Raw genomic sequence first — 23,069 nt, forward strand, 5'->3', positions numbered from 1 at the left:
TCTAGCCTACAGTTTATTCCCCATTGAAATAGGGAACAAATCACATTTTTTTTTTTTTTGATGGTACATGAGAAAGTAGTCAGATCAATTGCAAAAGACAGGTGTGAAGATGCCAGGATGGAAATGCATGTCTTAAATATTGGAAGATTTTTTTATTCTAAGCACAGCTCTGCTTCACTGAATGGTGAATACTGTCAATAGTTTCCTCATCGTTTCTTCCTGAAAAGAAACCGCATGAAGAATTCTTTGTTCGAAGTTAGGGGCAGATGTTTCTGACGTGGTTTCTACAGCCTTTGGTGATGAGGGTGAGGGCTCCATGTTGCCTCACACATTGAGAGGCAGCATGGTGAGCACAGCCCCTGGGGTCTGCTTGATTTTATACTTCGGCTTTCCCACATGACTTGGTGACTTTGGGCAAGTTACTTAACCTCTCTGTGTCTGGTCACTTATCCATAAGATGGAGATGGTAGTGGTCTCATTTCATGAGGCTGTTATGAAGAGTAAATGAGATGGTTTATATATAAAGCATCTAGATCATGCCTAAACTTAGCAAGTCTTATTAAAGGTGGGTTATGCTGTGGGAGAAGTCTGAGCTAATGACATAAATTTGAAGAGACAGAAAAGATAGGTGGACAAGATTAAAAATTCAAATTGATGAATAATTGTGGAATTAGAAAGATCTATTGTTCTAATAGAATATTCTCGTAAAAATAAAAATGTATACAGATCTTACAATTTGACGTCTTTGCATTTGGTCATTAGGAAAAATACAGAAAGCCTTTACATAATGAGTTTTTTTTTTTTTTTTTTTTTAAGGCAGTTGCCAAAGGAGCTCAAATTCTTAATGTCTTCCTATTTGGAAGTATTACTATATTTGAAAAATTATGAAGAAAATGACTCATTATTGACACACAGGCACATGCAATAGGTACAGTTGGAATATTATAATGAAGGGTACAAAGCTTTTGTCAAAAAGGGGATAAGTAATTGTTCTGTCAATTTTGTTCAAATATTGTCAAATATATTTTAGGGTGATCATTGCATAAATTCAGAAAAGACAAAGGACAAGAGAATTAAAAATATATGATGTTTTATTGTCAAAAATAGACAAACTTTAATTTCCTTTAACAGGAATATTAATTTAAGAGTCTCTATAAGCCATCACTATTTTGTGAGCATACAAGACAAGAGAGTCAGACAACTGTTAGTGGAAAAACGACAACAGTTCTACATCCATGCCAGAGATGCCTTACCCACGGAATCAATGACCTTCAGAGCCCCAGACAATAACAGACATGCAAAACAAGCTTGACTTATCCTGGCCCAGTCCTATAAGAACAGCTTTGTGGTATCTTTCCAAGCATTTGAAAAGTTCAGTTTGTGAGGACACTTGCTGATTTGAATAGTGAAATTGTAAGTCATCCATGGGATCAGGAACAGGATCACACCTGCTTTTGAATTACACCAGGATGAAGCTATGGTCACTGCAACCCTGGCCTCAGGCATATAAAGTGATGATAATAGCTTGGGCAGGAGACCTGTATAATCTCCTTATCCATGACCCACAGCAAGGATGTGAAGGCCTTGCTGGATTGAACACTGTGATGTGGAGGCTACATTCTCTCAGTAACATAAAGAAAAAAGACAATGACCTAGCTAGTTGGAACAAGAGAAAACACAAGGCCTTTATTATTCCCTAGGGAGAGGTATCAAAGGATGAAGAAGGCTGTGTATGTGCACTGGTTATCTAGATTATGATTTTCATCCCCTAGTCTGTACTATAAACCAGATAGCCAGAGCCAAAGGAGACTTTGTAAATAGGCCCATCTTAATAATTAAAAGTGGTAGTGTGCCGCTCTCCCCTTTGAAGATTTGGGTTGAGGAGAGATCCTTCAGTTTCCAGGAGAGCCAAGGATAAGACAACACTGACATGGTGAGATGGTTCATCTGAGAGTAAGCATTATGTACTAGCAAAAGGAAGCTGGGTTATCAAGTGAACGAGAAAGGGACTGGAACTCACTTCCCATCCTTGTACACATTCACTCAATGGGAGAGTAATCAACTACATGCAAAGAAATCAGCATTTTCCATTTTTCTAGTTTAAAGATAAAAGTCAATACTTGAGAACTAGAAAAATTAAGCTTCTACTGTACCATAAAATTATTTAAAACAATACTATGGTTACTGAAATGGCAGCTCAAGCTTTTGCCACCTCTTTGAAACAGAAGCATGGAGAGGGGGCAAAGAAACATAGAAGCACTTAGTTCTGAGTTCTGTTCTTGCCCTGACAGTCCTCATTTGCTTTTGCATGGCGTTAAGTTTTATGAAACTCACCCACTTATCTCTATCCTTTTGTATAAGAATTCTTCAAATTTGAGTAGGGGCAGGAAATTGGTGGTTTGGGCTTCTGGAAGTTTTGATGGGCTAACCATCATTCAGATTAAGATTCTGTGGTTGAAAGGACCACTCTGAAAACTTACAGAAGAAAAGCCATATGAAAATCAAACTAGGCAAAGTGGGTTTATACAGTCTATTAGCAAGACTGCTTGGAAAATTCGTAGAGTCAAGTAAAAAACTAAAGTGGATTGCTTCTTTTCCTTACTTATTCCATTCCATTCCATTTTATAAAAACCGTGATAAATGCAGATAATGTTCTCTCTTTCAGGTCATTTCTCAAAAGCCCCCCAGTAAGCCCTTCAGTTGGGGTGGCTGTGCATATGAAACAGAAGGAAGATGAACTCAGTTTGGGGTCTCTCACTGAGAGCAGGCAGGGCAAACTACCATGACTTTAACCGAGCAGCTGAGAAGTTTTATTACCCAATCATAAAAAGGACCCTTTTAAGTGCTTCCCTTTTAGCACTCTTCAATGACTGTGGTTCCAATCAAGGAATACAGCTTTTTTTTAACAAGTCGGAATCCTGAGCTCAGGATCACAGTTCGCCTGAGGCCAGAGGAGAAGCGACCTCGACTAAAGAAAAAATCCCTGAAGCTCGTCCACGAGCAGTTGTCCTGCTTAAACACAAGGGTGAGCTCAAAAGTGGGCACCACGCTAGAATCACACACAATCCTATCCAGCTTTTTACATACATTTTCAATTTCCAAGTTCACGTGCATAACGCAACCCCGCAGGCCGCAGGGCTCGGTGGAGGAAAGCCTCAGGACGTCTTGAGCAATCCTCTGGGTCAGTTTCTCAGGAACAAGGACTTTTGAGCAACCGAGTTTGGTGTGCTTTGATTTGGACAGACAGTTCTCCAGCATTTTAACCAAACTCTGGCAAGTTGTCTCCTCAAATATCATCTCATTGAGGTTGGGTTCAGGAACAACATAATCCCAGTAGTCAAAATCTGTAGAAAATGGAACTTCAAGATTAAAAAAAAAAAAAAAAAAAAATTCCAGGAGCACAAAAAACATACCATGAGATAGCAACATTAGTTATTTCTATCTATCACATCTGCCTGTTTCTAATATTTGTTTGGGAGTCATTTGATCTCACTTTACCATTAACTAGCTGTGTAACAGAGTGAGTCATTTGACCTGAGACTAAAAGTTCACCTATGAAATAAAGGTTTTGATAAATAGGATGGGTAGGCTATAACCACTTTTTAATAAATTTATGTGTACACACAATCTTAACGACTGTGTATCTCAAATCTGTTTATAGTTATCTTAGAATACTAGTGACTTTCTTTTCTTTCCTGCTTCCTTACTAGCTTATGGTTTTCTGATTTTGTTTTACAGAGACTGTACATTAGTTCTTGAATAAAAATGTTAATTTTTTTGACTAAGGATTATTACCTTTTCACTCTAAGAATATATGCATTTAATATTGTTAAATACAGAATTTTTGCTATTGTTCTTTAGTGATGAACTTGAACTTAGTAACTATATTAAACAGCAATTAAATGTGTGTTTTTCTTTAAAAGTCTTTACTGGAATGGCCTGTAGATCCCAATTTTAGCTTCAACCTCTTTGATTAAAAACTGCCCAAAGAGAAGACCTCTGAGGTTCGCAAGGATATTTATAACTGGCTGGCTACTTTTTTGTAGCCAAGCAAAACAAAATAGTCCTAGGAAAACAAAATTAGATTTGCTCAAAGGAAAAGAGATAGCTCTGCATTTGGTCACCTACCTTCCAAATTAATCCAACCACTTGGCTGTACGCCACACCACAGATAGTCAACTGAGCAGGGCACGGGCAGATGCCCTGTGGGCTCCCCACCCTAAGCCTACTGCACCTCATTGGCTATTGAGTTTTCCTCTCTCCACATCACGTATACACTTAGATCACTGGATTTTTTTTTTAATAACTAAATGAAACAAATGCACTCTGAATTATAAGGCTATGTATTTTATCTATGTTGAAGATAAAGAATTTTAGAGCTTTGGCCTATAAAATTATTTAGATTATCGATCACTTCACCTTCTAAAGGAGGAAGGCCCAAAGATCTTAAGCAGTTTGTCTATGCCCACAGCTCCTTAGTGGCAGAGCAGTGTGTTAATTTAGAAACTGCTGTTTAAAATTGCAATGACAATATGTCCAGCATCACTGCTGTTTTAAAGTTTCCTTCTGGCATTAAAAATGAAATAATGGTTATATCCACAAATAGAATACTACTCAGCAATAAAAAGGAACACATACTGATAGAAGCAAAAGCATGGAATGGATCTCAAAATCCTTAGGCTGTGAGAAAGAAACCAGATATAAAAGAGTACATATTACATGACCCATTTTTATGAAACTCTTGAGGCACAAGTAATCTATAGTGACAAAAACCAGATCAGTGTTTCCCTGGGGACAGGGGAAAGGTTAAAGGGGGGAACTGATGGCAAATGGGTACGTGGGACTTTGGAGGCAGAGGGTGATGGTAGTGGTTACACGGGTCAATATATTTGTTAAAATACACATAATTGTACACTTAAATTTCACCATGATTTCACAGCCATGTAGGGTAGAACATGTATAACTTTCAAAACCAAAGAGCCTATTAGCCTCAGACTATACGGATGCAGCCCCTGGGATTTTAATTTTTGCTTCTTTTGTTTCTATCATGGAAAGAAGATGCTAAAAGTTTGGAAAGGAGTCTCTTTCAGATGGATTTTGTGGCACGTCCAACACTCAAGGAAGGGGTCGACACTGCATGCCTGCCACTCCCATCTATCCAGGGACTGCAGCCTTTGGAGGGAAGAGAAGGAGGCCGTTGGGAAACTCACCATTTAGTAGGCTCCCGGGGTGGAAGCCACGGTCCAGCAACTCTGAAATGCTGGCCGGGTTCTTACTGCTCAAACTGCCAGTTGCAACCATGGTCAACGGCTCTGTTTGCCTCGCGGGGCGGAACGGCCTTCCCGGGGTGCTAGAAAAAGGAGGCAAAAAGTACAGATTTGCAGAAGTAGGCAAGACGTGCAGAGGCTCCTAAAATGCCGTGCGTCCCCGGAGCGAACTACCCGAGGCATTCATTTTCCAGAAGGGAGGAACCGGTCTCTGCAACTCAGGTTTACAAAAGCCTGGCAGCGGAGACGCCACTACAGCCACATCCTGAAACTAATTCAGAGTTAGCAAAACTTGAAGCCAACTTGCCGAGCTGAGCTCACCCGTGCGCTCGGAGCAGTCCTCCCGCCCCTGCTCCCCCTACCCAGGCCGCCGCCGGCCTCACCTGCTGGGAGTTCGCCGTGGCCGACGTGCTCGCTGGCGAAGCTGCGGGTAAACCGAGACAGGCAACCGTCTTCCGCAGCCCCCTCCCTTGGGGGCTCAGTTACCTGCAAACCCAAGCAGCGTTCGGCACCCTGCTCGCCCCCAGCCCACCCCCGCACCAACTCCACCAAGCAGCATCGCCGCTGGGGCAGCCAGCACTTTATAGGCCCAGCCTCCTCACCCTGCCCCGGCCCGCCCACCTGCACCGCCCCTCGTCGGCCCCCCCCCCGCCCCGCCCCTCCAGGGGTCGGGTTGCATTTCAACCCCGGCACTTCCAGCGGCGCTAGGCGAGCCGCTGGGAGTTGAGGATGAGTTTGCGGTAGGGTTCACACCTGCTGTTTCCTGGGTGGGCCACAGGTCACCCCGAGTGCAATTCCGGTTGCACGACTCGCCAAAAACTGACCGCTCCCCTCCGCCGCCACCATCGTGGATTCTTTGGTGCGACCCCTCCCCCAGCGTGTGCGCACAGACACACTACTGATGCCCGCGTTGAGGTTCGGTCCTGGGCAGCGGGAAGCTTTTAGCCCTTTGTCTGTAAACAAGACCGCAGGCTTTGCTCTGTCATACTGAACAATTTGGCTGTATCTATTTCGATGTTCATTGAGCATCACTTTTGCACTTAGTCCTGACCTCTAACCGAGTCAACTCTACTCCGCGTCGCGTCCCGGGATTTCTATATCCTCCCCTCCCGCGTGCGGTCAGTTCTAGCTTGCCTTTCCCACATCCGAGGCTCTCCAGCATTTTAGGAAGGGTCTTCTCTGCACCCCCGCCACCCTTAGTATTGTTTCATCTGTGACTAATGCGTTTTCTCCGAGAGAAGGGTGAGCCTCTAATTAGACCTGGCTCCAGAGCGCCGGCAGCTTGAATGAAAGGGAGCCTGCCAAGAAACTAAACAAAACCATTAGTGGGATTTTAGCTGCTTCCACCAGCCCGGTCGCTGGGAGTAATTGTCATTCCCAGAGGCAGAAGTTCCTGGCGAGCCCTGTTAGGGGGAGGAACTTGGAGTTGGGCGGTCTTGAAGGGGCTTGGGGCAATGAAGATACAATGTTTTATGTCCTGCTAGGGATAATCCCTGTGAAGCTTGATGCTCAGTCCTGAACCGGAGACGGAGGAGCGTGCAGGGTCAACGTGCTCACCCAACCCATCAGCAAGAAGCCAAACATGTTTTCTCCCACGGTTCCTAAGCCACCCTGTTCCCACTTTGGTGTGCCAGGAGAGACGATATGGTCAGAGTGAACGTTCCCAAAGACCAAAGAAGGTCGTGGGTCAGGAGAGGAAAAGAAGGGGATGGCTGGAGGGAGAAGATTGTTTCTACAAGTAGGAGGTTCTACTGTTGGCCCCTAATCCTTTAGGATTATGTGTACAAGGATCTGTAGGTTAGGGCCTTGAGAAGCCGTTTCAGCTGTCCAGGCTAAAAACTCTTAGCAAGAAAAACAACAACAGAAGGGGTAAGGAAGGTGTGATAAACAGATCAGTGGGAGGACACTGGGAGGCAGAGCAGCAGAAATTAAAACCAGCTTGACAGTCCATTTTTAACTCAACTCAGGCAGCTGCACTGCCTGAAGGTCAGGGGAGCCAGGGAAGGAGATGCTGATAGGCTCGTCTTTGAAAGCAGATTTCCACTTCTACTTTAACGATAGAAAAGGGGGAAATAAACAAGCCCGTTTAAGCCAATTAAAAAGCAGTTTCGGTGACCAGTGTGTTCAGGACCACTGGATGGTCAAGGCGGGGATGGCAGCTACCTGGCAGTGTAGGCGCAGGCCACAGAGCCTCCTTTCCTTATCTGGGTGGCAGTGCATGTGAGGCTGCCTCTTACCTGCTTCTAGGAAGATGTATTAGGATTTATATAATGAGTGGTCTGAACCTACCACCAGTGAAGTAAAGACCTTACGCATTTCAATTTCCTTAGGGTATTTAGGCATAACTCATAAATTAAGTACTCCCAAAGGGCCACAAAGATTATTGAACCTTCTAGAAAGTAGCAGTTACTGTCAGCTCACCTGAGTTTAACTGAAATTTTGCAAAGCCCTTCGGGATTTTACTGCAGAAAATAATTCACCCACGTGCAAAAGACTGACTGTCATTTTTTGTGGCTGAATGGGCCTTGCTCTCAGGAATTATAAGGTTTAAGGAATGACTGATACAGAACACATACCTGGGATAATTAGTGAAGATGGTCCTTTTTTATCTACTTAAAGGGCAAAAAATTCTATCACCAGCTTACCTCTTTGCAAGGTTAAATAAATAGAGCTGAGTTTTAAAAGGGAACCCTAGAACAGAATTAGGAAAAACTAAGTGCCTGGTCTTGTCAAATGATGACACACTTAGTCGATTAGATTTTTTAATGCTGTGGATACAGTTAATTATAACTGAAAGTTTATACATTGGAGTACCTCAGGTGTTTATCAGGTGCAGTGATGAAGTACGTTACATTGCTGTTTTGTTATATCCTCTAATTAATACTGGAAATATAGTCTGTGAGGGTGCTTACTGGAAATAATAGTTGTATATGAAGAGAAAATTGAATTGAATACTTTGCCTTTCATACAGCAATGTATAATAACAAACTATGGAAAACATAAGCAAGGACTCTAACTTAAGCACGCTTGCTATTTTATTACAATGATTTTACTCATCCACCTTCCTGCAAAAAAGAGAAACAGCAGTAACAAATGGCAACAGTATGTTCATCTGAAGTATATGTAAATATTTAAATTCCATGCTCCCTCATGTATAAATATAGTATTTATAATTTCATTGCTTACATAAAGTGTAAATTCAGAAATAACAGGAATATTGTAAAAAGCAAAAGATAATATGATGTTTTAATGTATTATTTTAGGAAATGCTGGTGTCTTGTGCATTTGTGATTTGGAGTGTTGAATATTTATTACATGTTCTGCCAGTCAGTTTTCTGTCTATATCCAGTACAAGCCATTGTTCCTGAGTTCTTATTAATACATTTACATTCAGTGTATTGCTTATTTCATTTCATAAACTATGACACCAGAGGAAAAATGACTGGGTTTCCTAATCTGTACAATGGATTAGGGGAGGATTTATAGGACATGGAAGTCGATCTGTACAATATACAAGGTCCCTTAGCAAGCTCATAGGGTTGTTGTGAGGGTTAAAAGAGAAATTCTTATAATCATTGCTAAATATTATCTCTTCTTTATAAACAAATCTGAGATCTTTAAGTGCACACTCTCTGGCTTTCCTTGGTTGTGCTAAATTTGTCAATCTAATATTCACATGAAGTCTTAGAACAGGGCCTGGTACACAGCAAGTACTTAATGAGTGATAGTTATTATTGTGACTATTGTTCTGAAATTATAATTTTCTGGTTCAGTGCAGTAAATGCTAGAGGGGCTAGATGGAGTTAGTGAAGTATTGCTAAAGCAGAACAAAATTTATTATCTTTCCTGTTTGCAGGAAATCTGGAAAATGTTTGCCCCTGGAAGTCTTTAGGAGAGCCTTTTTTTATTATAATACATGCATAACTGTGTGGGGAGCAGGAAGGAGATCTCTCAATGACACGTAAGAAAATAATGTGGGTAAAAAGTTATCTTGATTAAATTTTTATTAATCTAGAAAATGGTTTTCTGGAAAAAAAAAAAATCCAGACATTTAGAATCATTGACTGCAGAACCACTCAATTGTGTCAAGATATATATGACCCTCTGTTAACATTTTGGATGAGATATTTCATCATTATTTTTATTTGTCTTTGAGGATTTTCCACCCAATAAAATTTCCATTTAATCATTAAATGTGCAATATGAGTTATTCTATGGAAGGCTAAAGGATTTTTCCATTAAGTAAAGTAACATGGAGACATTTTGTATAAGACAAAAAAAGGCCCAGTATAAAATAATATGTAATACCTACCGCTGCTAAAAGCTGAAAGAATTCTCCAGTAGCAGAAGGCATTGCGTCTCTAAATTCAAGCAGAGAAATGGTTACCATAGTGACTTATCTCTTAAAATAGTGGTATGATTTTTTTTCTCTTTATAAACAATGCTGTGTATTATCTCCTTTTAAACAAAAAAAGCTGATATGTTTAAATGCACAATCTCTGCTTTTCCTTAATTATGCAAAGGTTTATGATTCAGCTGGCAGCATAAGGGAATGTCAGCCAAGAACATGCAGTAGGTCCTTGACATTTTTCCAGGGATACATCTTAACACCTTGCAAGCCTCAAATTTGAGAATACTGTAATAACACACCACTTCTCTGGAATTCTCATATGCATGAAGATAAGAGGAAACTAAAGTTTTACGTTCATGTAGATGCTGGTCCTTCATTGTTCCGCTCCGTGTGCCAGCCTTGCATCTTATTCTGTGCACAGCTTTTGTCATTCATATTTGTGTCCCAGAAAAATTACATATTGCTTCATAACATAAACCTGTGAGGTTGAAAGAGAAGAGAATTAAATCCAAGAATGCCCAAATGTGGACTAGATGGAAGATTCTGCAGAGTTGTCTTTAGAATGAGTCTGATCTCCATTCTGCAGATATGAAGCATATAAAGGTTGAAAGCTTGACAGAGTCACAGAAAGATTGCATTTTTTTTTTTTTGTCTTTATGATGGAGTTGTTAAAAGTATGGACTGTGGCGCTCAACGGCCCAGGTGCATATCCCAGCGATGACACTAGCTGTATAAACTTCGATGAAATCCTTAACATTTCTGTGACTCCATTTCTGTCTTTAAAATGGGAATTGTAATAACTTTACCTACTGAAGGGCTTTTGTGGGGATTAGATGAGTTAATATATGATGTGCTCAGTAAATATCAGCCATAATTGTAATTATGAATTGTGCTCTGATTTTGAAAAATCCCAATGCCCTGGTGATATTTTTATGAAAAGGTAGCTAGGCGAGTGTTACATGTGTTCAAGGTGTATATAAAAGTGTATCTTTGGTACACATTCATTCATTAGTTGGATGACATTCAAGTCTTTGTTGAGTATTAATTGTTAGGCACCAAGAATGAAGCAGAGTCCTTGAACCCAGGGAGACTAGTTTAGAAAGAAGTATAGACAAATGAACATAAGATTACAGTCAGTGTGCTAAGTTAGGGGAGGTACAGGGTGCTACGGCAGCACAATGATATAAGCAGTAATATATTCTGAAGGAGGATTTATAACCTTGCTACTCACAGTGTTTCATGGACCTGTAGCATGAACATCACTTAGGAGTTGGTAAGAACTGCAGAACTTCAGTCCTCAATCCAAATGAAACAGAATCTGCTTTTTAAAAATATCCTTAGGTGATTCATATTGAATTAAATCCAATTTTTGGATTAACTTTGCATTTTATTTTTTAGGAATAACCATTTTGTTTTTATTTTTATTGAAATGTAGTTGACTTACAATGTTAGTTTCAGGTGTACAGCAAAGCGATTCAATTATGCATATACATGCATATATACATATTTTTTCAGTTTTTTATCCATTACAGCTCATTACAAGAAGTTGAATATAGTTCTCTGTGCTATACAGCAGGTCCTTGTTGTTTATTATTATATATATAGTAATGTGTATCTGTTAATCTCAAATTCCTAACCTATCCCTCCCATCCATTCCCCTCTGGTATCCACAGTTTGTTTTCTATGTCTTGAGTCTATTTCTGGTTTGTAAATAAAATTTGTACATTTTTTATAGATTCCCCATATAAGTAAGTTTGTATTCAACTAAAGAAAACAATAAAGCCATCTAAGCATTTTAAAACATTTTCTGGGACAATTAATAAAAAATATGCAGTGAGTTCCTAAATATGCAAGGCTTGGCCTTGATGAAAGGTGGATTTCCAGCTGGGCAAGCATTTGTAGATTCTGTATAGTTCCAGTTGGACGTGATGGCCTTTGGCTTGACTCTTAAAGCCATGAACAACTATGAGAAAACAGTCCAGGTTTCTGAGAAGACTATATTATAGAAAAATAAAATCCTGCTTAGTAAACTTGAGACATGATCAAACTATAAATTGTTTTTATTTGCTGAAATGGAAGCCAATTATATAACGTAAGCAATGGGCTTACATTGTAAATTGTATTTAAGATGATTGGTCTGTGAAATGTTGTATTTGGAAACAACAAATTTGGAAGAAAGGGAGTAATATAGAAAGATATATGTCTTATTACTTCCAAATTGACTGGAGAGGTAAATACAGTTATGCAAGTATTCATCTCTTCTGCTATAATCATATCATAAAATACACTCTAAAACATTGACTTAGCTTTTTGAAATATTGTGCTAGTGACTGAGAACTATTTTTATAGGTGATATATAGTAATGGAGGCTCTAAATCATAAACTGCTGAAGCAGCCTTTCAGGAGGTGTCAATATAGCTGTAAGCACTCGGAAGGACATTCTGTTGTGTGACATTACTGATGCAGCATATCTAAGGTGAGCAATAAATGATACTTGGCAAATTATTTACAGCAGTGCATAATTACCTTGGCAGTGGTTTAGATGTCCATGTGCTAAAGACAAAGCAGTGCTCACCTCTGTATGTGGAGGAGAGCAGCACACCTTAATGATCTGACTGAGGGCTGTGACTCAGTCAGACTAGGCTTCAAATTCTGGCTCTGCCACAAGTAGGCATTATGAAATTAACTTCAGTCGTTTGAATCTCAGCTTCATCAACTACACTCTGGAAGATTCAATGAAATGATGTCTGTTAAGGTTCTGGGAATGTGACTTGTACATATGAAGAGCTTGGTCAAAAATGGCCATTCTCAACACACGTGGTTTATATGAGTTTGTTCATGTAAATGCACATTCTGTTGTAGTAAGTAATTTGTCAAGTGCTGTGTTGGATTTTTCAGGACAGTAGTAGATTTTACTTTGCACATAATGGAGAATAAAGGGTGCAGTAGCTGGAGAATCAGGAGACCTGGTCCCACATATAGCTTTTATATTGACTTGATCTCTGATTTTGGTACAGGGTGAGTCAGCAGAATTATGTACAAGTATTGAGAAACTAAAAAGAGATTCCTTCAGGCTGGAGAAGGAGAGAGTTATCTTTGGATTTCAGAGCAGTAGAGACTGAGGCTGAGGTAACAAGATGCTAGAGAGGAAGTGGTTAGGGTTCCCATACTTGGAAAAGATTCCTGCTGTGCTCTGAGGACCACACAGAGCAGCAGGAAACAGCCGGATCTGATGGGATGCTGAGGGCACAGCTGATGGACATCTTGGCTTTAACCTGTGGATGAACAATGACTAGAGGGAAACTGTCTTTATCCCCACCCCACTCCTGGAGCCTCAGCATTGCACAGGATTTAAGAACTGCCCTTGACATGAGCGTTGGGTCTATGGAGTGGGAGGGTGAGTATAGTGAGGGAAAGAATGACTGGCATTAAATTTACCCATTTCTTGGTGGAATAAAAGATAAATATCAGATACTAAACAGCCAACAAAAGAAGCAGTCATGTTGCTTTTTGCACAACCAGTATGTGCACTAAGGTTGATATTATATCTGTTATTGACGTAGCTATACTTGTACTCATTAAAATACATTAATTTTTTAATTCAATTTACACGTCTTAAAGCAGCTTTCTTGGACTCTCTTCTTTTAGCATTTATATCCAATGTAAGCGTTCCATTTCTAGTGTACAGTGACTATGAAAACTCCATAAATCAGGAATATTTTTGTATTTTCTAAATCAGGGAGCTATTTATAAATACACATTATATAACCCTTGTAGGAAATTATGTAGGTGGAATCTAACAAGTTTAATTATAAAAATTAGTTTAAAAATAATGATCCTTACACTTTTATCTTCTTTTAAGTAGCCCAGGGGACATAAGACTAAAGCAAGTCCAGAAAACTCAAAATGAAATTAAATAATAAAGTTAGTAGAGTAGAAATGACTTTGAATTTACAAACAAATAGTCAATTTAAAAATTACAACATGAAAAGTCAAATTCCTATTGCTGATTCTCATTCATACTAATCTCTATCTCTGCCTGGAGGTAACCACTTTAATTTGTTTTTCTGTATTCTTCTAGGATTTCTTTACGGAAATATAAGCACATACTAACATCCCAATTTTCACTCCTTTTTCACTCTAATGGATAATATTATATTTATATTCTCCATTTTGCCTTTTTGCACTGACAGTATGGCTTAGAGATTTTTCCATATGAATTCATCGTTACTTTCTCTAGCCTATAATGGTAGCTTTCTGCTTTATAGATCTTCATTTCACCTATACATTACACAGGGACATTTTGATTATAAATTTTTGCAGTTACATGTAATGCTGTAATGAATAATCTTATTCATAATTCACTTTGAAGGTGGGCAAGTTTAACTATAAGATAAATTCTCAGAGGAGAGACTTCTGAAGTCAAGGACAAATGTGCAAAATATAGTATTGAATGATTTTGATCAATTATCCTTCATAGAAGTCGTACAGTATTGGGTACCCACCAATAACATAGGAGAATTCCTGTTTCCTCATAATCCCTCCAACATTTGTTCACTCATTTCATAACTATTTTAAGCATTAGGATGTCTTTTCTTATAGTTTTAGCATGCTCTGGAAACCTATTGGCTAGGAGTTCCAGGTAGGAAAGATACTGTCTTAATTTTGAAAAGGGAGAAACTACAAATGGAAAGTATTAATCATAATTCTCAAGAAAAACTAGAAGTATATCATATTTTTCCTGATTCCCAGTTTTGGGGAAAGCATTGAGGCTGTATCTACAGTGATCATTATAACTTCACTGATTGGTCAGTTCAGGCAACGAAAGTATTATTATTGTTTTTTTCTATGACTCTATTTGTACTAAGTTGTCAATCAGACTTCTTTTGAATGTTATGTTCAGCAAATAGCTCTGCTGACTTCATTTTCTTTTCTTTTTAAAAAAAATATTAAAAAAAATTTTTGGAGTTGGAGAGGTAATTGGGTCTATTTATTTATTTATTTATCTATTTATTTATTTAATGGAGGTACTGGGGATGCAACAGAGTACCTGGTGTATGTTAAGTACCCTTCCCCCCAATACACAGCTGTTTTTTTTTGTTATGTGAGGACATTGCTGTGTTTATTGAAACCAAAGTTCGTTTGATGTCTGTTAAGGAGAGAATCTGCATCAGAGCAGAGAAAAAGCTTTTTTTTTTTTTTTTAACATAAAACTTACAAATCACCTGTAACTTTATTTCAGTGTTCAAATAATTGAATAACATTTCCCTCTTTTCACCACTTCCAAGTCATGACTATATTATAGCTCACAGGAGAATATTCAGTTAAATGCAGTGCAGTACATATGTTTGTGGATGTTAATATTGAGTACAGAAGAGAGTGTGTGTTCAAGTGCAGCTTTGAGAAGCTTATACGTCTGCTCTGTCTAATTTGATCGCCACTGCACACGTTGCTATTGAGCACTTTAAAATGTGACTAGTCCAATGTGAAATGTATAAAATACACACCAGATTTCAAAGATTTCATAGAATATAAAGAATGCAAAACATCTCGTTAATAATTATTATACTGAATACATGTCAAAATGTTAAGATTTTTATATGTTGGTTTAAATAAAATACACTACTAAAATTAAGTTCACCTGCTTCTTTTTAGAATTTTTTTTAACATAGCTATTAGAAAATTTAAAAATGCTGTATGTGGTTTGCAGTCATGGCTCCCCTAAAGAAGTATAGGCCAACACTATTTTAGATATTTTCACGTCGTCTTAGAAAAAGAAGCATAGTAACTTCTTTGTATGTAAGTGAGGGTTTGAAAATTCGTAAAAGTGTACTCAGTAAATGGTAACTGTTAATTTTGGGGTCAGGTTTATTGAGGTCTACTTAAAATATATTAAAATCCACTCTCCTTAGTGTGGAGTTCTGTGAATTTTAAACAATTCTCACAGTCATGTAACGACCATTATCACCACAGTCAACATAAACATCACTTCCATCACCACAGAATATTACCTATATTACTTTGTGCATGTTTGTAATCAACCTCTTGCCTTAGCCCAGGCCTTAGGCAGACATGTTATACAAACGGGATCACAAGGTCTGTAGACTTTTGGGCCTCATTCTTCCACTTAGCATAATGCATTTGAGATTCATCCAAGTTGCTGTATCAGCAGTTCTTTCCTTTTTATTTCTGAGTACTATTCCATTGTGTAGATGTACCACACTTTGTCTATCCATTTGCCGGTTGAAGGACATTTGGGTTGTTTCCAGTTTTTGATGATTATGAATAAACCCAGTATATACATCTGCTTACGGATTTGTGTATAAACATACATTGTCATTTATCTTGGATAAATACCAAGAGAATGGAATTGCTGAGTCATATGGTGTTTGTTTAATCTTATAACAAGTTGCCAAAATGTTTCCCAAAGTGGTGGATCCAACCTGCATTCCTCCTAGCAAGGTATGAGTGTTCCAGGTGTGCCAGATCTTTGTCAGAACTTGACAGTGTCATCACCCTCCTCTTTCTTTGTTCTTGTTTTTGAATTTTAGTCCTTTAAATAGGAATGTAATAGTATCTCATTGTGGTTTTAATTTTTATTTCCTCTGTGACTCATTTTGTTCAACATCTTTTCATGCCATCTGTGTACCTTCTATGGTGAAGTATATATTGAAATCTTTTGCCCACATATTTTTATTGGATTATTTAAGGCTTCAGAGTTCTTTATTATTATTGAGAACTTGAGAGTTTTTATCATTGAGACTTGAGAGTTATTTATCAATTCCATGTTTTCTACTAGAAGTTTCATAGTTTTACATTTATGTATATATGATCTACTTTGAGCTATTTTTTGTATATAAGGCATGGGTTGAATTCTTTCCTTTTTTTTTTTTTTTTTGTAAATAGATGTCCGATTGTTGCAGCCCCATTTGTTGAAAAACTATACTTTCTCAGTTGAATTGGCTTTACATCTTTATAAAAAGTCAGTTAACCCTTTATATGCCACTTTATTTTTGGTATTTATTGTATTCTATTAATATATGTGTCATCTTTTCACCAATATCACAAGTCTTGAAATCAGGTAGGGAGTTTTCTAAATGTTCTCTTTCAAAATTATTTTGGCTTTCTAATTCCTTTATGTCTTCATATGAATTTAGAATCAGCTTATTGATTTCAAAGGAAAATGGTTGCTGGGATTTGATTGGAAATGCTTTGAATCCAGGTCAGTTTGAAGAAATTTGTATATCAATTTTATGAAGTTTTCCAACAATGAACATGACATAAACTCTGTTTATTTAGGTATTTGATTTCTTTCATTAGACATTTGTAGTTTTCAGCATACAGAAACTGCATATATTTTGTTAGACATATGCCTAAGTATTACATTTTTAAGCTTTAAAATTTCAAGTTCCGATTGTTCATTGCTAGCATATAGAACTACAGCAGAAATACAGAAATACTATAAAAAATACAGAAATACAAGAAATAAGAAAAGTGACCCATTCTTTAACTCTTGTTAAAATCATCTACTAGTTCTACTAACTTTTAAAGAAATTGTTTGGGATTTTCTCCACAGACAATAATCCTGCCTGCAAATAAAGACAGTTTTTTCCCATTCATTCCAATCTGTATGCTTTTATTTCTTTATTTTTCCTTTGCTGCACAGACAAGAACCTAAGTAAGATGTTGAATGTGAGGAGTGAGGAAGGACATCTTGCCTTGTTCCCAGTCTCGGGGGGAAGCATTCAGTCTTTCATTATTAATTACGAGGTTGGCTGTAGATATTTTAGATGTGCTATCATACTGGGGAAATTCTCTACTATTCCTTGTTTGCTAAAAGGTTTTATTATGAATGGATTTAAATTTTGTCATATATTTTTTCTACATCTTTTTGGATGGTTCTATGATTTTCTGCTTTAATCTGTTGATGTGGTGAATTATGTCTATGGATTTCAGAATGTTGAATCACACTTCCTTATGATACATTATCATATTTATGTTTTTGGATTCAGTTTGCTAGTGTTTTGCTGAGAGCTTTTGCTTCTATTCCATGAGGGATGTTTTTCGGAGCTTTCTTTCTTGTACCGTCTTTGTCCGGTTTTGGTATCAGTATAATATTGGCCCTATTAAATGACTTATGTGGTGCTTTCTCTTCTTGTGTTTTCTGGAAGAGTTTGTGTAGAATTAGTGTTAATTCTCTTTTAGTTTTATTTTAAATATCACATCCTTGGACAAGACTTTCCTAACACACGAGTCTAAAGTAGGTCCCCTCTGTTATTAACTCTGTTAGTGTCTTTTTTTTCTTTATAGATTTTATCATAATTTATAATTATACATTTATTCGAGGTTTATTTCTTTAATGCCAGCATCCTCTTCTAAGAGGCCAGGCCCATGTCTGTGAAGTTCACCATCATATGCCTACTGCTTGGCACGGTGCCTGATACCTACTAGGTATTTAATAAATATTGGCTGAATAAATGCATGAATCCCCATGATTTAATGAATGCCATTATTTATTATTCATCATACGATTGTGAGCATTATACATATAATAACTTACTATATATTTGTGCAGACTTCATAAAATGAACAGGAAAGCACTTCAGACACATCTTAATGGGTATTAAAAACCATAGTATTGTAACAGAACTAGATAATTGCAAAAAGAATGATTTACAATGTGGAGTTAGTATTTCCATAAATAACCTTAGAATGTGAATTGAGTGAACTAAAATTTTGAGAAAAGTTAGATACATTTAGCCTTAGCATGAGAAAAAGAGATTCTAGTAAAAAGTAAAATGATATTTTACTTAGCTTTTACAGATTAAATAAATTTAAATTAAAAATTCAATGTTATATATGTTATATAATCCCTTGGCTATTTCCTAATTTTCTCTGTCTCTCTCTCTCTCTTTTTCTTTTTGTAAGTAAAACCAGCTATATATACTTTGGTAAAGCAAACAGCAAGTTAGTGCAGTAAGCTACAGTGCATCTGGTCCAGATCCTGGGGTCCAGAAGCCGCCTTATCTGCTGAGGTTTACAAAGGGAAAAGCTCAAGGAAGCGTTTACAATTCTCGTGGCTTCTATTATAAATAAATTTTCCACTTCTTTCTAGTTGAACAACTGCTATAATTCTATTTCTTCCAGCAGCAATAGTTTTGGAGGGTAGAAGAGAAGTGATGCCTATGGTTAACCAATTAAACATGCAGAAGTAACCATAAAGCCAGGAATACAATTTAAATTCAAGCAGATGTGACTTTCCCTTGCCAGTCAACTTTCATTCATTCATTCTTTCATTCCTTCAAATAATGTATTTTGAGGGCCTACTATGTACCAAGTGCTTGGTGAGGGATGGGAATAAGATGAGGAGCAGAATGAATACAGAATCTGGCCTTGTGGAGCTGACAGTTTAGAGGGAGAATACAGACAGTACATAGGAAATAGCAGAAGGCTCTAGAAAGTCCTTTGATAAGGGACACAGTAAAGCAGGAGGAATATTAACCTAGACAGGAATGCAGTTATTCTGGGAAGATCTCCTGTTTAAACTGATATCTGAAAGATATCTAGGCACTAAGCATATGAAAGGAAGTGAGGCATGCAATAAGTGTTACGGGCAGAGGAATCAATACTATGAATAATAACCAATATTTAGTGGGCACCAGCTAAGTCCACATGAACAGTTTCTTTTGATCTTTACAATGACCCTATGAATGGGGTGGTGTTGTTCCTAATCTGGGAGTGAGGATGAGGAATGCGGGACATAGAGTTTAGAAACTTGTCTTAGGTTACACAGGTAGTAAGTGGCAGAGCTAGGATTAAATAGTGTTACTCTCTGAATGACAGGTTGCAGGAAAGACGTTCAGAATAACTGGAGTGCATAACACTGATGGAGGGAGGTTGTTGGTTGGGGGAAGTGGGAGGATAAGTGGTGTCAAGAGTGAGACTGGAAAGGATGGAGGTAGGGACTCGGCTCTGAGGAAGGGTCTTGTAAGCCATGTAAATAAAGGAGCAAATTGAATATCACGTAAACTTTGGCAGTTTTCTCCCACAATTTAAGCTTCTACCTTGAGCTCTTTCATCTTCCATGGTGTAGTGAAGAACATGGTCCTGATTCAGCCAACATGACGTAAACATGACAAAGACTATAGTCTAATGGAAAATTATTTTGCTTGAGAGTTTTTCCACCCCCTAAGCAAAATAATCAGGGAAAGGTGACATGTGAATTTACAGCTTCCTGACAAACTATGTTCATTGTCTATAGTTTTTTTTTTTTACTGAAATATATTTACTTTATTTTTGTCTTTGAGTCAGAATAATTCACTAAGAATTATTACTTTATATGCTGCCATGACACAATGAAGTGTCATATTCTACTGCAAGAGTATATCACAAATGATTTGTTACAAAATATAAAGTATTACATTTTGTGAATGTTTTGATTTAAACAAATAAGGTCAGATTTAAATTTTTTCTTCTGCATAACTGTTACATTACAACTCTTCTTTATGAGTGGGAGAGGAAGGAGAGATGTTTTTAGCATGCATCCATTGTGTAAGGAGGAGTTTTGTGCATGTAAATGGCATCTGTTGAGTATATTAATGTGGATAATCAGTTGGCATGAAGTGTGGTGGTCTTGGGAGGCTCCCCTTTAACTCAGGCATGAACCAGTGGCTGCAGGAAGCTATGTTCTTAACGCTAGCCAACCGTCTTACACCAAAGGAGCCAAGAAAGACAGCAGAGTTGCTCAATACCAGTATGTGACCGCTGTAGGGAAAACAGAGCAAGCACATGTCTCTTCAATGGTGGCTCAGCTGTGAACTCTCGACAGGCAGGCAAAGAATTAGAACTCCTTATTTAGGAGGAGCTTGCTCAGAAATGATTTCTGCATCCACATATTTTCAGGCTCATAGCTCAACATTTTTCTGAGTGGAACCTGGGAACATTTGTTGACCAGCAGAATGGCCTAAACTCCAAACTTCTCCTTGCTTTGCAGCAGCAGCAGATCAGAAATTGTATAGATCTGCATGAGCTGCATGATTATTAGATTTGGGTGGTGCTACTTCCTCTCAGTAACATTTTAGAATATTCATTGCTTATAAAATGTGGCTTAGGAGATGAATTTGTCTTTGTATATCTACCTTTTAAAAAATAAACATGCTTCAGTTGGAGATTTTTCATGGGATGAAAGCTTCTTTAGATTACTTCAAAGAATTATTGCAGTAGGCCCCTCTGGAAGGAAATGGAATTCTTGTCTTTGTTTTGGCTTGAGTCCCTGCTCTGGAGCCCTGACCTTTGTACTAGGAATGTAATAAATTCTAATTTCTGGTTTTGCTGACTCAGGGTTAAGAAAAAAATCTGCAGTCCCATTTTATTATCAACCCCCTTAAATCTGGAAAAAAGGAGAAATTGTACTTTATGTAATTCTATAAAGTGACTTCACTTTGGGCAAGGAGAAGAAGAAGGAACCTCCTTGTATGCATTAGACTTTCATTTAGTTCCAGGGCTTGTGAAGGGGCCACGGAAGTCAAGGCAGCACGATACTAACTGAGCTGACACATGCATTCCCTCATACACCAGAGCTGCCATTTAAAACATTAAAAGTAAAAAGCCAAAAAAAAAAAAAAATCAATGATTGACAGTCTAACAGGACTAGCCGACTCAGCGACTAAGTCACCAATTTGCCTTATTTCTGGAAGAAATCCAGCCCTTGATAATTAGAGCTTTTCTAGAAATTAAATTGGTAGGAGTAGGTCAGTCCCCTTGGACTTCAGCTCCTCTTCTGGCAGGGGAGCTTGGGTCTGACAGAGCACGAGTGGGCTCCTCACACGTTCCTGGAAGTGCATAGGAAGCAGAAGAGTTTGCCAGCACTGTTGGCTGGTGCTTGCTCATTTGAGAATAAAGAGACCTGGCCAGAGATCTCTTTGCATACAGCAACATTCTCAAACAAATACTTTGTACCTGGACAAGGACAGCCCTTGGTGAAACTGTACAGTAGGGAGTTGTATCCTTAGTGACCTTCTAGCCTTCTTATCCACACAACCTGACCACCGTCACTCATTCCCACCCAGCTCCCGTGGCACTGGTGGGCTTTCCAAGATGCTTAGCCTGGAAGCCCTGGCTTCCTCATTGTAGGTCAAGTTCGTCCTCCTCTCCAGTGCCTCATATTCCAGGCCTTCCTCATGTGCTTTAATCTCCCTTCAGAAGCTACCTGGCTCAGCTCCAATTGCTAAGTGCTCTTATTTTTAGGCAATAATGGATGCCAATACCCGTGGGATATTCTGTAATTCCTTTTAATACATTAGCTTGCTTATATTTTTCTCTTTCTTGAATAATATAATATCTCAGTCTAGTTAAAAAGGTAGAAAATTAGAACATTTCAACAGATGAGTGGGAAGGGCCTTTACAGGCCATTTATTCCACATTCTTTCCATAATTGCCTATTCCACACATACCTAGAATTCATTTTGTGGATATGTTTATGTTTCTTTTTTTCCTTCAAGACAGTCTTAAGCACTATAACTTAAGCAATTGGGATGTTTTCAAAATAAAGAATAAAAGAAAAAAATGTATTACTTTTACGTGTATTCCAAGTAAGTCTTCAGGACTAGAAGAGTCCCAGAAACTATACAGATTTTATCTGTTCATCTTAGTAGCCTTTAAGGTATAATCTAGTCTGATTGCCTAACTTAAAAAACCAGGAAACAGAGATAAAGGGAAGGGAAGTATTTATAAGGTCACAGAGATTGATTCCTGGCAGAATCAGAACCAGAACCCAAGTTTTAATATAATTGATCTGATGCATTTTATTTCAATAAAGATCAATAGCTTTAAATATTTATTAAAAACTTTATATGTCCTATTATAAAGATAATTTTTTAAAGCTTATTCCCTCCCATTCCTCCTCATAAGCTACATCTCTGGTTTCCTTTTGAATCTAACTCAAATTCACTTCCTGGAAGAAAATGCATGTGACTACCTTACTCCAAAGTTATTCTACTTTACATCTCATCAACTTTTAGGAAAATAGTTTCAGTATGTTTATGTTTAGCATGCATTCCTTTATTTTAAAAAAAGCTACTGTGTTTAGTTTTTTAATCTTATTTTCCCCATAAATAAGCATTCTCCTTTTTCACTTAACAGCACCCAGTGGATGCTCTGAAATGCTGATGCCAGTGCTTTTGATTTCTCTCCTTTTCCCATTCTATTTCCTCTGCCTTCTTTCTTTTGGGCCACTGGAGTCTGAAAACAGAAGGGGTAGTGGAGATTAAAAGCCAAACATTCTTGGGGCTAACTGCAATTGAAAACAACTTCAGCTGGTCTGTTGGAGGGTGTGGCTTAAGGGAGACTGGCATCTTCTTACTTACAGCACTTTCAAAGCCAAAAAAAAATCTGTAAGTCAATAGCCTGGAGATATGGAAAGCTAGATATAAGGGGGAAAAAAGTACAAGGTT

The 23,069-nt window shown here is 37.9% G+C and overlaps 1 protein-coding gene across 2 annotated transcripts; it reads right to left on the reverse strand.

Moving 5' to 3' along the window:
• Window positions 1-1,073: 1,073 nt before the first annotated feature.
• On the reverse strand, window positions 1,074-5,845 carry DDIT4L (DNA damage inducible transcript 4 like). 2 transcript variants are annotated; one of them, XM_014566250.2, is made up of 3 exons: window positions 5,651-5,845; window positions 5,211-5,350; window positions 1,074-3,359 (listed from the first exon to the last, which is right to left on the reverse strand). In XM_014566250.2, the coding sequence occupies exons 2-3, from the start codon at window positions 5,299-5,301 to the stop codon at window positions 2,854-2,856; spliced, it is 597 nt and encodes a 198-aa protein (XP_014421736.1). In that variant the 5' UTR covers window positions 5,302-5,350; window positions 5,651-5,845; the 3' UTR covers window positions 1,074-2,853. The 2 variants fall into 2 exon arrangements, with proteins under 2 accessions (XP_014421736.1, XP_006193030.1); XM_006192968.3 differs by having other exon boundaries at window positions 1,074-3,344; window positions 5,651-5,843.
• Between the last annotated feature and the right edge of the window lie 17,224 nt (window positions 5,846-23,069).

Source organism: Camelus ferus, chromosome 2 (assembly GCF_009834535.1).
Source record: "Camelus ferus isolate YT-003-E chromosome 2, BCGSAC_Cfer_1.0, whole genome shotgun sequence".
Taxonomy (NCBI): Eukaryota; Metazoa; Chordata; class Mammalia; order Artiodactyla; family Camelidae; genus Camelus; species Camelus ferus.